The following is a 14,758-nucleotide window of genomic DNA, read 5'->3' as shown; positions in this document are numbered from 1 at the left end:
CCGAATAAAATTCTGTATCGGTGACAGGAAGGGCATCCGGCCATTAAACACTCGGCTAGCTCCATTCAGTTGCCCAGACTCCACCCCCGCTAGGGATTATGGGGTCATTAAAAGGAGATGGTGATGGTTCTTTCTCCATAGGTGGATCTCTACGGCTTTGGGGCAGACAGTAAAGGCAACTGGCACCACTACTGGGAGAACAATCCTTCTGCAGGAGCCTTCCGTCAAACCGGCGTCCACGATGGAGACTTTGAGGCCAACGTGACGCAAACCCTCGCCTCCGTAGCCAAAATACGGTTCTTCAAGGGCAGATGACCCCGGCGGTCGGACAAAGCGCTGGTCTCCGACAAGAAGGAAAGGCCGATGTTTTAAAATAAATGGAGTCTTGGAGGGGGCAGTCTGTCAAGTCTCAGCCGAGAAAGCTTCGAAGAACTGCAAGCTGCAATTAGCTTTGAAAGGCCCCTCAAATAAGGTTTCGAAGTTTTGACAGCATAGGAAAAAATGCCCAATTTGGAAAGGAATGTCCTGTTCGAGACGCTCCTATTGTAACCATATGTTTTAATTCCTTTTCCGTTGTCAGAATGACTGGGCCTTCAGCCCTACAAAAAAAACAAAAAAAAAAAAAGAAGAAGGGGTGGGCAAACACTGTCTTGGTTTCAAAATTACCTCAGAAGAGCTTTGTTCCAATCATGGTCTTTTCTCTGAAGGATCCCAGCAAGGCCAAAAACAACCCTCACCAGTTCTTGTTCGGTGGTATGAACAAGACCGTGGTGGCCTGGGAGTTAAAAGGGTTTGCTTTGTGTATATTTGGTGTTTTGCTATTTCATGTGGCTACAAGCCCAGGAGCGAAGGAGCAGGGCTCAAAGGAAATAATGCAGGATGGGCAGGTTAAATACTTTTATTTACTTTATATATACGTATAAAGCAGAGAAAGGAATTAACGTTGCACACAAACACATACACACGAGGACACGCACCAATGCAGTGCAAGAGCTGGGTTCCATAAATTTAGACAACCCTTAGAGGTCATCCAAGGTGATTTTTAAATTTCTGCATCGTTGGGAGTTTTGCAGCCCAGAACTTTGGCTTCACACACACACACACACACACACACACACACCTGTCATTGACATGTGCCTTTCTAAAACGCATAATATAAAGGGAGTGTATTTGTCTGTTCCGTTCCCTCAGAGACTAAAATCTCAGAATTCTACTTGTTCTATGAAAATAAGGGACACAAAATTTAAAACGTGCTCATCCCTTGTATGGGTGGCTTTGCGGGGGGAGGGCAGAAGAAAGAAAAGGAAAGGAACCTTTTTTAAAAATCTTATTTTCAAGAACATTTAGGAGGGAAACAAATGAAATATTTTTACTTCTATTTTTTACAGTTGTTGTAAATTTAAATATATATTTTAAAGTATTGAGAGTTTTTTAAAAGGGGAGCGGGGTAGGGTTGTCCCATCAGCATGAGAACAGCAAGCCAATTTTCTCTGGGTCTGAGAAAATGTAGTTTATCAGCAGAGTCTGTTCCATCCAAATCCCAGGAGGTCCATTTGGAGAGAGGAATTATTGCAAGAACACCCATTAAAATCAATCAGAGCTCAGTTGACATATATAGGAATCTAACCACCATAAAAGCCCAAATAACAAGGAGATTTCATCTACAGTCCACAGTTGCAAAAATTACAGAACACCTGGAGGAGGACTTCAGTGTGGAGCTCAACCTAAGTAGATGAAGCCAACCAGCTGTTTAGACAGCCAAACACAGAAGCCAATTGGAGAGGCCCTGAAGAGGTAGCAGCCTTGTGAAAATGGAGGTGGATGGATTACTATCACCTCATTTAACTAGACATCCAACAACCCTCCTCTCTCACCTGTAGGGCACAAAGAACTTCTTAGATGCTATTTTGCATGCCTTTTTCATTGTGCATTGATCAATCTTTCCACACCATGGATGGAATCTTACTGAGAAGTTAGTTTGCAACACAGTTGGGTTTGGAATGTTAGTCACATTGGTCTAACACTTTTGGAAGGAGTACCAGATTGAGGTAGGCAGGTCTAGAACACGGAACCACTTCTTTTTATAAAACAGAAAAGTAAAATTGGGGTTGCAATGTAAACTTGCCCTTCCCCTCCGAGAGTTTCTTCACTGGTTGCTAGTCTACTTTCTGGTTTGTAGGTCATATATTATGTTGTCTTCTTCAAAAGAAAACCAGCCAACTTCAAATAAGCTACAGTATATTTTTAAGTAGGTTGTCCCGAGTACCATAAATTAAAGCCTTCATACATATCGTAGCACAGGTTTAAATCATGTTCAAGGACATTAGTCCTCCTGAGACTGTATGGCTTCTGGAATGAGAATGAGCTGCTTTTTCTAGACTTTTCTAGAGTCTGCAGGGGTTTTTTTTCTCCTTTTAACAGTAACTTATTTATGTACAGGAAAGGGTGCTTCCATGAAGACATGTGCCTCTTGAATTCTGCTGATCAAACTTTGATTAAGGATTAGAGCAGGCCAGGTAAATTCATCTTGCTCAGTTGGCTTCCTTAAACCATGATTGTGTACCCCAAATCCTGTCTGTAGGGGTTTGTTCAGGGTTTCTTTTATGCTGTATTTTTAAAACTACCAAACGGGAATAAAAGAATTGAGCTAAATGTTGTCAACAGCTTAAACATACGAGAGTGTTGGAGGACGTTTTCACTGGAGGATTTGAGTTGTACCAAAGGTTTATAAATTTATTTTATTTATCATTTGGGATGACAGGAAGAGAACAAATGTGATAGGCAATTGGGAGAATTTATTCTGAAGAATAGGAAATGGTTTGCAGCAAACTATTCTTGATTGCAAGGTGTTGTGCTCCCAAATCGTATGTGTGTTTGAAGCAGTCTTGGAGGGATCGAGGACAACTTGCCACAGCCAACTCACCATGCGACAAGAGTTACACTGATACCAAAGAAATGGTGGAATAGAATCATTAAAGAAAGAATACAAATGTCAGTGTTCTAGCAACCCTCCACTCTGCCCAATAAGTCCGAGACAGATATTTCCTCAAAGGTTCCTTTTCACTTGGATAGTAACTAGCACAACTGGGGAATCCCAAATCTTACAATAAGTAAAAACTACAAATACATCCCAGTGGTGGGATTCAAAATATTTTACTACCAGTTCTGTGGCCGTGGCTGGGTAGGCATGGCATTGGAAGGATACAATGCAAAATCCCATTCCCTCCCCACCCCACTAACCTGCTTTCCAGCTCCATTCTCCTGTGCAGGACAACAAAAGAAGACACATCCGATCAACTGGGATTCAGGAGGCAGAGAATACATGGGGGCAGGGCCAGTCAGAGGTGGTGTTTGCCGGTTCTCTGAACTACTCAAAATTTCTGCTACCAGTTCTCCAGAACTGGTCAGAACCTCCTGAATACTACCTCTGATCCATTCCCTACGCCCATCATCACATCATATGGCCCAATCACCATCTGCTCCAAGTTAAGACTTCCTCTCACTTATGCACAAAGTAACATGACCTTGAATTAGAAAAATAATGTTATTATGTTTACGTACACTCCAAGAAGTTCCCTCCTCCAAGGCTCAAATGTGGCAGCGTGGGAGCATCTGGTCTCAATATGGCTTCCAAAGCTGACAACAAAAGGAACGAAAGAATGAGATGTGAATGACAAATTAAAGTAATTTTTAAATCATTTTAAAATAATTAAAGTGTTGAATTGTCCTGCAACAAGTTGTTGCGTGGTGAATTGGCCATGGCAAGTTATCCCACAGTGAGTTAGCTGTAGTGAGTTGTCCCATTGTGATCTCAGAGGGCTAAAGATTTTTAGACATGAGGATTAGAATCTTCCAAAAAAAAAAAGGCTTTTTAATGCATTGGCCCCAACCAACAGCAGAGACTGCATTATCCGTTTACTCTAGATTCGCAGCCAAAGAGATTTATTTTTGCCAAGCAGAAATCCAACTAGGGAATTTTGTCTTTGCATCAGAGGTGGGATTCAGCAGGTTCTGACCAGTTCTGGAGAACAGGTAGCGGAAAATTTGTGTAGTTTGGAGAACTGGCAAATACCACCTCTGACTGGCCCCGCCCTTATCTATTCTCCGCCTCCCGAGTCCCAGCTGATTGGCTGGGTCTTCTTTTGTTGCCCTGAACAGGAGAACGGAGCTGGAAAGCAGGTTAGTGGGCTGGGGCGGGAATGGGGATTTTGCAATATCCTTCCCCTGTCATGCCATCAAGCCATGCCCACAGAACCAGTAGTAAAAAAAATGGAATCCCACCACTACTTCGCATAAACATGTAGCAGCAGAGAACAGCCTCCTGGATTTCATATGTCGTAGAATGAGATTTGAGTCGAAAAATTCCAAAGACCCCATCAAAAGCAGAGATGTCCGGTTGCTTTTAAAACTGGACTGTGCACATCCAGAAATGTTGATCAATTGGACTTTTCAAATCAGTGCAGCGATTCGAAACTACAGCTCCAAATTGGGTCAAGAAGATGGATTAAAGAGAGGTCTTCAGACTTGGCAACTTTAAGACTTGTGGACTTCAACTCCTAGAGGAAGTGTGTGAATTGAAATCCACAAGTCCACAATTCTGGGAGTTGAAGTCCCCATGGCTGGCTGAGAAATTCTAGGAATTGAAGTCCATAATTTTTAAAAGTTGCCAAAGTTAGAGACCCCTCTGGATTAGAGCAAACTGCTTAAATCATTCATTTGTTCAGATAGGCAGCTATAGAAGTGGAGTGTGTGAGTGAGTGAGTGAGTGACTGAGTGAGTGAAGGAATAAGTGAAGGAATGAACGAATGAATTCATGTATTAGATCTCTTTGGAGAACTGTGTCAGTAATCCTGGCTGAAAGATTGTTCAGTTTAATGAATGGGATTCTAGAGACAGAAGAGGCCATCTGTTGCAGGGACGCTACCAGAATGGCTGGTGAGGACAAAGCTATTAGGGAATAGAAACAGAGCTTTAGAAACTGGCTTTAAGGCTTACTGCATTGTCCAAATTCAGCTGTTATGTTTTACTTTGTGTGCATTTGAGCTGAACTTTAAATGAGAACAGTGCTGAGATTGGGCCAGCTTCCGGAGAGAGCTAAACAGGAACAAGTTTGTAGCCAGGGGTGGCTTTTTATTTAATGTTCATTTCCTTTCCATGGTCTTGACAAAAGGGGGTTTACAACCAGCACCATCCCACACAGATATGCATGTGCGTGCACACAAACATGTAGATCTTTGAGTGAAAGGTAGATAATAATAGGATCAGCAGGCTGGTTTTCGTAAGGACAGCTCTGGGTGGCTATTATTAAACTTTTTTTAAAAAAAGGTTTTAAAACGAATAGTATTCTGGCTTTATCAACATGGAACATAGAATAACAGAGTGGGAAGGGTCCTTGGAGGTCTTCTAGTCCAACCCCCTGCTTGAGCAAGAAACTCTGTATCATTTCAGACAAATGGTTATCCAATCTCTTTTTGAAAGCTTCCAACTTCTGAAGGCAAGCTGTTCCACTGATTGATTGCTGTCACCATTAAGAAATTTCTTCTTAGTTCCAGGTTGTTTCGCTCCTTGGTTAGTTCCAGGGGTGGGATTCAAAAATTCCAGCAACCGGCTTACTGCCCAGTTGCTGGGTGGGCATGACCATAGCGGGCATGGCCTACCAGAACTTCCTGTTTATGGCTTCCAGGGCCTCCAAAGACCGGGGAGGCCATTTTTGCCCTCCCAAAGGTCCGGAGGCTTCCCCCAGACCTCTGGGAGGGTGAAAACCACCTCCCCTGGGCCCTGGAGGCCCACCGGAAGCCAGAAACAGGCCCATTTTATGACTTCCAATTTTTCGGGAGGGCCATTTGTTGCTCACCCAAGGGCCCAGAGGCCTCCCCCAAGCCTCTGGAGGCACTCCAGAAGCCAGAAAGAGGCCCGTTTCTAGACTTCTGGAAGGCTCATTTTTTCCTCTCCCAGAGCCTTCACGTGTACCCTACACGTTACCTCCATTGAAAATGGGCCACATGGATATTTCTGGGAGGGGAGGGGTGTGCTGGACGGGGCCAGCCAGTCAATTAAAATAACTGGTTCGGCAAACCAGATGTAACTTTAACATCCGGTTCACCTGAACCGGTCCGAACCGGTAGAATTCCATCCCTGGTTAGCAGACATGATATTCTTCCAATTAAAATCAGAATTCCAATTTTGGGGGGAATCTCCCCCCTCCTTCTTCTCCTTCCCCTCCCCTCGGAGGCCCCCTGAGTCAGGAGTCGCTACCACCGGTGCAGCTTCGCGTGGCTCCAGTCCTGTGTTACCTCGGGAACGGAAAGGCAAAAAGGAAGAGCCACGGCAGTGCTTTGCAATGGCAGCAGCGGCACTGGAGGCTGAGGCACAGCGGCTCCTGGTTTTGCCTTTCCCTTCCTGAGGCAACGCGGGATTGGAGCCGCACAGAGCCGCGCCAGCGGTAGCAACTCCTGACAGCCCCAGCTGGACACCTGAGCGGAGCCCGGGTGGTGCGAGCGGGCAGCCACATACCAGCCGTCTCTCCGTGCAACACGCCACCGCCCAGCCCTGGCAAGGGAAAGCAGCGGGCGCTCCCCGGGCAGCGGCCTTGGTCCCACCACCAGGGAAGCGGCTGCCCAGCTCCGGAGCCTGATCCACACCTGACCGGCTGGAAAGGAAGGGTTTGTAGCATTGGTGTTGTGTGTGCGATTTCTTGGTGCGTGGCGCGGGGTCTCTTTTGGCCGGCCCCGATTTTTTTTTCAGAGGGGAGTATCATGCCTGGGTTAGTTCCCATCAACTCAGTTAGTTTCTATCAACATAGTGTGAATGCAGAGGACAATAAGATAATTATCCTTGGGCCAAAGCAGGTGATCCACTTCATACCATACTAGACTTTTCTTTTTTAAAAAAAAAAGTGTCTCCAATTTACATAGTAAGGTTAACATCTGTTCTCATTCATCTCCAGAAATCAGAAATCTGGAAACACTTTTTTTTTTACTAGCCAATTTTCTTTAAAGGCATAAAAAGCTTTGATAAATGGCATCTCACCAAAGGCTTTTTCCTAAAACGGAATAGTCATACTTCCTGGTATTTTGTTGTATTATTATTTTATTTTATTATTTTTAGCCATTATGGATGAAAGCAGCTCTTGTTGTACAATAAAACAAAGCTCCCTTACTAAACATCAACTCTACAAAAACCAGCAATGTCCAAGAATGCAAAAAGGCCTTGTTGGGTCCAGAGGTTATTTAAACTCAATCTCTTCTTTCCGTGGTTATCCAACTACAAGGCCTCTTGTGCAGTCCCCGGAGAGGGAAAATCTTGCTGAAAAGCAACAGATTTCTTGTTCTCTTGCTTTCCAAAGCTGTGTCAGATACTCAGCAGTGGAGTCCTTCGAAATATATGATCCTGATTAACTGCCACCGATCAATAAGGTTTCTTCTCTGTGCCTAATGCTTTTGAAAGCCTGGTGTCGGATCGATACTCTCCATTATGCAAAGGGGAGGGAACCTCAAACCACAGTGTCTGGTTTCATCTATCTGAACAATCGGTTGGTTGTAGTTTGATTTTACTGATCGTTTGGTCAGCCTCTGCTACGTTTCCTTCAGTTGGCCTCCCCCGCCCGCCATTTATATTAAAAATTCAACAGGCAAAGCTTTTTACAAAAGCGGAAAATTTGATGCCTTCCAGATATATTGTCCTACAAGCCCCTATCTCCTGCCATTAATAAAGCTAAAAGTTTCCCTGCCTGGTCATTTCTAACCCTAGGGGCCAATACTCATCTCTGTTTCCTAGGAGGGAGAGACAGCATCGTCTAAAGACATTTTCCATGTGGCCAGCGTGACTATTATATCAAGGCGTACAGAACACTGTTACCTTCCCACCAAAGTGGTACCTATTTATCTACTCGTATTTGCATGCTTTTGAACTTAGGAGCTGCAGCAAGGGATGGGAGCTCACCCTGTCGTGCAGCGTTTGGGCCTCAAACCGGAGCTGTCAGCTGACAAGCTCAGGTTTAAAAAAAAAAATGCTCAGCCATTGGCCCTCAACTCCTGGCATCACATTATTTATTTAAATGGTTTATGCAGCCGCCCTTCTCCCGACAGTGACTCGAGGGTTAGGGTAGGCAAACAAGGATTAAAATATCCCCCGCAACATAGAAGCCATGGAGCCCAAAATTTCAACAGGAACTCCAATTGTAGAAAGTCACAACAGAGTTCGATCCCTTTGAAGTCCTTGGTGCTCACTGAGCCCGATTGCTTTCTCATAGGTGTTTCATTGCCCAACTAGTGTTGTGGTTCACTGGCAGCCTGTGCAGAAGGCAGTGGAATCAGATAGTGAGGAAGAAAGGGGACCAGTCCAGGAGTCTGGGGAGGACTCGGACAAGGGTCCTGCACCTGATGCAGAGATGGATCCAGAACCATCTCGGAGTTGTGTGCTGACTGGAACCTCCAGTCTAGTAGTAGCGAGGCAGAGGATCCAGAGGAGCCTGTTCCCAGTGTGTGTGTGTGCACAAAGCTGCTAGAAGGTAAGAGCAGCTGAGACAAAAGGGGCGACTCGGGAGTAAGGCTGGGAGGTGATTGCCCCTCCCATAAGGAATAAAAGACAGGCCAAGGTGAAGAAACCATTGCAGGAAGCAAAGTTGTTCATTCGGTTCAGACTCATTCTTGAATCTCTTTGTACTTTGGTTGGTATTTGTTCTAGTTTATTTGACTCTTCTGTTATTGGCAGCACTTCACAGGAAAGAAAGGTGGGTGCTTATCTCGAGGAACTATTTGAGATTCATTACCGACTGGGAATGAAAATAATTCCCAGTGTTTCAATAAAACAATTCTTGTTTTTAAAATAAGTGTGTGCGAAATTAAGGTCTCAGAAGCCTTGGTCAGAACAACTAGGTAATTTTGTGGGTGTTAGAAGGGAGGAGGAGTCTAGCACTGTTGATGTTACCTAGTTGGGTAATGAAATTTCTGTGAGAAAGCCACCGTGCTCAGAGCATACCAAGGACCCCATAGTTCGACTCTGAGCTATAAAAATCTTCTGCTATAAGTCGTTCAGTTGCTGCTGGTCCAAACATCAGAAGGACTAGACTGTTGGGGATCGGATATAGCTTTGGAAAGCTAGTTTTGAAAGTCTTGCAAAAAGCTAACGAGCTTGGGACCATTCCGGTAATTCAACAAGGGCTATGACATGGGGGGGGCAGTACCCACCCACCCACTCACCCACCCACACACACACACACACACCTGAAGTTTTACCTTCCAAAGTTCACTTCCTCTGTTGGCTAGACTCTGGGTGTTCTCAATCTTGGCACATTTTTTAAGATGTGTGGATTTCAACTCCCAGAATTCTCCCAGCCAGCCAGAGGAATTCTTGGAGTTGAAGTTCACACATTTTAAAAGTTGCCAAGATTGTGACGCTCTGTTTTAGATTATCCTGGCAATTTTTTTTTTTTTTAAATGCATATATTGACTTTATTATCCTCCAGGGAGCAGCTTCTTCCTCTCAGGAGGCTGGAGTTTAAGTTGTTTTAAACTTAAAATATAGCGGCTGAGAAGTTAGCAAAGCAACTTTGAATGGGAGAAAGCTTTCCTTCAGTTTTGTTCCTCTGCTTTTAATCGCAGTTTCAGATATAAATCAGGTTCATTTTTCTCCTGGTTTGAAAATGAGGTGAACAGATGTATAGATCACCATCATCATCATCAATATATTTGTGTTTAAGATGGATATTTCTTCACACACTCTCATGTTCTCTGCTAAGCACATCGGGCTAAAACCGTTTTCCATCTGCAGCTACAAAGTCCACATCCGTCCATTGATGATTGATGTTTTTCACATCTTCCTGAAATGTTTGGTGCCAGTTTTTCTTTGGCCTTCCTCTTTTTCTCTGAAAATTGATTGTGATCTTTGCTGGATGTTGTCCAGTCATGTGGACACATGTCCAGCAAAGCAAAGCAAAAAAAAAAAGTACCATTTGTAATTATTTGGACCATTTGAAATTATTTTCCAGGTTCCCCTTGTCCTCAGCTAATTAAGGAGAAGCCACCAACTGACTCCCTCTCAGTTTCTTGATTTATTCCTCTGTTTCTTCCTTCTGTGCTTTTCCTAGACTTTCACCAGTCTTTCCCACCATGTGATGTCAGCCGTCTTTTGACACCACGTATGAACAGGTTGCTGAAGGCTGCTTCCTGGCTCCACCCAGCATTCAATTATCTTTTTCAAAAGAGACATAAAATAAATTGATTGATGATTAGGGGACTAGAAGCTAAAACATATAAAGAAAGGTTTCTGTAATTGGGTATGTCTAATCTAATGAAAAGAAGGACCAGTGGAGACATGATAGCGGTGTTGCAATATCTAAGGGGCTGCCACAAAGAAGAGGGAGTCAAGCTATTCTCCAAAGCACCTGAAGGCAGGACAAGAAGCAATGGATGGAAACTAATCAAGGAGAGAAGCAACTTAGAACTAAGGAGAAATTTCCTGACAGTTAGAACAATTAATCAGTGGAACAACTTGCCTCCAGAAATTGTGAATCAGGGGTCTTCAAACTTGACAGCTTTAAGACTTGTGGACTTCAACTCCCAGAATTCCTCCTCCAATCATGTTAGCTCGAGAATTCAGGGAGTTGAAATCCACAAATCTTAAACTTGCCAAGTTTGAAGACCCTTGTTGTAAATGATCCAACACTGGAAGTTTTAAAGAAGAGATTAGATTTGTCTGAAGTGGTGTAGAGTTTCCTACTAAGCAGGGGGTTGGACTAGAAGACCTCCCAGGTCCCTTCCAACTCTGTTATTCTAATTCTAAATATGGAAAGTGAAAACCCGGGGTTCATATGCCTGACATATATTTTTTATCAAATGCAAACTTTCTAATATTTATGTTTATGGAGATTGTCAGTCATCCAGGTCATGGTTATCCCAAAAGGCGCTTCTTCGAGAGGCAACTGGACTTTCTGGTTTTCCTTTGAAGAAGTTTTGCTCCGCATCCAAGAAGCTTCTTCAGCTCTGGTTTACTATTGATTTCTCTCTGCATTTAAAAAAAAAAAAGCCAAATTTTTTGAGTGCTTACTTTTCAGACCTCTTTTTTTTAAATTAATAATAATTTTCACCTGACTGTTTTTATGATTATACTTTCTGAATGAAGGCTCAATTATCTTCCGGTGTTGTTTTATTTATTCTTCACGTTTTCAATACGAATAAAGGAATTTGAAATATTTTTTTTGCATCTTGCTCATCTGTTCTGTTCTGACCAAGGCTTCCGAGACCGTAATTAAGCACACGCTTAGTTAAAACAACTCTTGTTTTATTTCATGCTGGGAATTATGTTCATTCCCAGCCAGTAATGAGTCCCAAACAATCCCTCGAGATAAGCACCCACCTTTCTCTCCTCTGAATTGCTGCCAACCATAAAAGTGTCAAATGAACTATAAAAAGCCAAACAAAGTACAAAGTCCACACAGAGCTTCAAAGATTAATCCAAACATAATGAACGACTTTGCTTCCTTCAAAGGTTTCTTCACCTTTGCCTGTACTTTATACCTTAGGGGAGGGGCAATCACCTCCCAGCCTTACTCCCGAGTCGCCCCTTCTGTTTCAGCTGCTCTCATCTTCTAGCAGCTGTGTGTACACACACACTGGGAATAGGCTCCCCTTGTTCCTCGGCCTTGCTGCTGCCAGACTCCGGAGGTTCTGGAGTCAGCACCCCACTCCCAGATAGTCCTGGCCCCATCTCTGCATCGGATGCAGGACCCTCATCCAAGTCCTCTCCAGATTCCCGGACTGATCCCCATTCTTCCCCACTGTCCGATTCCACTGCCGTCTGCACAGCCTGCCGGCGAACCACAACATGTTCCTGTGAGTCTTTTTTTTTTTTTAATGTAGTTATCCACCTGATTAAATCTTGTTTGATTTCTTTGAGAGTTTGCCTTTGGACATCAACTATGATCTGGGCAATTCTATCTGTGAAATACCCAAAGGAAAAAAGGAAAAGTCTTTTATTTTTCAAGGATCAGACTTGTATTTGACTTTTAAGAGCAAAATGAAGGGCGGCCATTAGAGATATGGTCCATGCACTACGTTTAACCCTGTGAGTTAAACTCCTAAGTGGCATAGGGTTAAATTCAGCTGCCACAGAATGTCCTTGACTTAGGATCACAATTGGGCCCAACATTTCTGTCGCTAAACAAGACAACTGTTAAGTGAGTTTTGCCCCATTTTGTGAACTTTCTTGCCACAAGTTGTTAAGTGAACCACTGCAGTTGCGAAGTTACTAACACCATTGTTAAGTGAATCTGGCTTCCCTGTTGACTTTGCTTGTCGGAAGATCTCAAAAAATGATCACATGATCCCTGGAGCTATCATAAATACGTGCCAATTGCAAAAGCATCTCAATTTTGATCATAGGACTGCCGGGATGCTGCAAAGGTCAGGAGTATAAAAGAGGGTTAAAAGTCACTTTTTCCCCCTGCCGTTGTAACTTTGAATGGTCACTAAATGAACAGTTGTAAGTTGAGGACTACCTACAACGGATGGACCATTCAAGATCAAGGGAGGTACTAATACCACTCTATAAAGTAGGGGTCTTCAAACTTGACAGCTTTAAGACTTGTGGACTTCAACTCCCAGAATTCCTCCTCCAGTCATGTTAGCTCAGGAATTCCGAGAGTTGAAGTCCACAAACTTGCCAAGTTTGAAGACTCTTGCTATAAAGCCTTAGTAAGATCGCACCTACAGTACTGTGTCCAGTTTTGGTCACTACACTATAAAAAAAAATGTTGAGACTCTAGAAAAAGTGCAGAGAAGAGCAACCAGGATGATTAGGGGACTGGAGGCTAAAATATAATGTAATGGGTGCAGGATCTGAGCATGGCTAGTCTAGCGAAGAAAAGGACCAGGGGAGACATGGCAGCAGTAATGGGCTACAACCAGTTTAACAACCAGTTCTGTGAGAGTGCAACTTCTGAAGGCAAGCTGTTCCAGTGGTTAGTTGTTCTCACTGTTAGAAAGCTTCTCCTTAATTCCAGGTTGCTTCTCTCCTTGATTAGTTTCCATCTATTCTTTCTTGTCCTGCCTTCAGGTGCTTTGGAAAATAAATTGACCCCCTCCTCTTTGTGGCAGCCCCTCAAACATTAAAATACTGCTATCATGTCATCTCTGGTCCTTATTTTCTCTAGACTAGCCAAATCCAAATCCTGCAACCGTTTTTCATATCTTTCAGCCTCCAGGCCTTCAAATTATCTTAGCTGCTCTTCTTGGCGCTTCTTCCAAAGTCTCAACATCTTTTCTGTAATGTGGTGACCAAAACTGGATGCAGTATTCCAGGTGTGGCCTTACTAAGGCTTTATAAAGCAGCACTACTACTTCTCATGATCTTGATTCTATGCTTCTGTTTATACAACCAAGGATTGTATTAGCATTTTTGGCTGCTGCTGAACACTGCTGGCTCACGTTTAAGTGATCGTCCAATTAAGACTCCAAGCTCTGCAAAGTGTGGTCCAAACAGTAAACATAGCAACGCCCCTAAAAAAGCAGACAGAACTTTGATTACATCATCGTGGCTACCATCCTGACTTTTTGGACCATACTGCAGATACTTTCGGATCCTGGCTCGGGAGCTTCTCGTTGCAAGATCCAGCAGGCTTATTCTTAAATTGACTTCAAACTCTCCTTAATTCCAGGTTGCTCCTCTCCTTAATTAGTTTCCATCCATTGTTTCTTGTTCTGCCCTCTGATGCTTTGGAAAAAATAAATTGTCTACCTCTTCTTTGTGGCAGCAGGGCAGTGGTGGGATTCAAAAAAATTTACTACCGGTTCTGTGGACATTGCTCGGTGGGCATGCCTATGTGGCCATGTGACTGGGGGCCAAAAGACAGAAACTCACTTTCTGGAGCAGGGGGTTGGACTAGATGACCTTCAGGTACCTTCCAACCCTGGATTGCCGTGCTGTTTCAAAGCAGCCTCTGAAGCTGCATCTAGTGCCAAGGTTTGTGGTCCTTCCTTCCTCTCCTTTTTTCCCTCCCTCCCTCCCTTTCATTCTTTCTTTTTTTTTCCTTTTCTCTTTCTTTGTCCCCGCCCTCCCTTTCTTTCTCCCCTCCCTCCCTCCTTCTTTCTCTTTCTCTTTTGCACACCCCCCCCGCCCCATTTTTGGCCTGGTGGGCCTCAAGGAAGTGCTGGAAAAAGAAGCATTTTGAAGCAATCTATGCCGCACAATTTAGTTTAGCTAGAAAGCAAGAAATCCGATGATTTTCTGCTTTCTAGCTAATCTTAATTGTGTGGCAGAGCTGATAGTCACCCAGCTGATAGTCGGAAATACTGGTTCGGCCCAACAGGTAGCATTTTTTTTACTACCTGTTCAGCCGAATTGAGCCGAACCAGTAGAATACCACCACTGCAGCAGGGTTATTCTTAACTTGACTTCCAACTCCTGCCTTTATTTGTCTGAAGGTCTTCTGGTTTCATCATTTTAGGACATTCAATTTATGAATTGCATTCTATTTTACCAGGCAGGGTTTTTTGCTTTAATGAAAATTATGAGGGGTTTTATTTTATTTATTTATTTTTAAAAATCTGGCGTTCAACCCAGGCTTCAACTTGTAATAAATAGCTTGGGATTTGATTCGAGACAAACCAAGCTATTCATTAAATCACCAATTTGGGCTCCATACTAAATATCTTGCTTATTGCACATTTTTGCACAGTGCACTGCACAAAACTATTTTCTCAATGGACCTTAAATCATCCCTGACCAAAGACATTAAATTTCTTGCAGAATTGCAAAGAAA

The 14,758-nt window shown here is 43.4% G+C and overlaps 1 protein-coding gene across 6 annotated transcripts in view; it reads left to right on the top strand.

The window, feature by feature from the left end:
* The window catches only part of ST3GAL1 (ST3 beta-galactoside alpha-2,3-sialyltransferase 1), a 90,461-nt gene extending 87,809 nt beyond the window's left edge, over positions 1–2,652 (top strand). For all 6 annotated transcript variants that reach the window (XM_026703682.2, XM_087931733.1, XM_026703684.2 and 3 more), the window contains one exon: positions 142–2,652. In XM_026703682.2, the coding sequence (XP_026559467.1) occupies positions 142–315 (174 nt within the window). In that variant the 3' untranslated portion in view covers positions 316–2,652. The remainder of the gene's footprint in view (positions 1–141) is intronic.
* Positions 2,653–14,758: the final 12,106 nt, after the last annotated feature.

Source organism: Pseudonaja textilis, chromosome 3, assembly GCF_049901715.1.
Source record: "Pseudonaja textilis isolate UNSWEBS1 chromosome 3, rPseTex1.2, whole genome shotgun sequence".
Lineage (NCBI taxonomy): Eukaryota > Metazoa > Chordata > Lepidosauria > Squamata > Elapidae > Pseudonaja > Pseudonaja textilis.
This window is presented reverse-complemented; position numbering and strand designations above follow the sequence as displayed.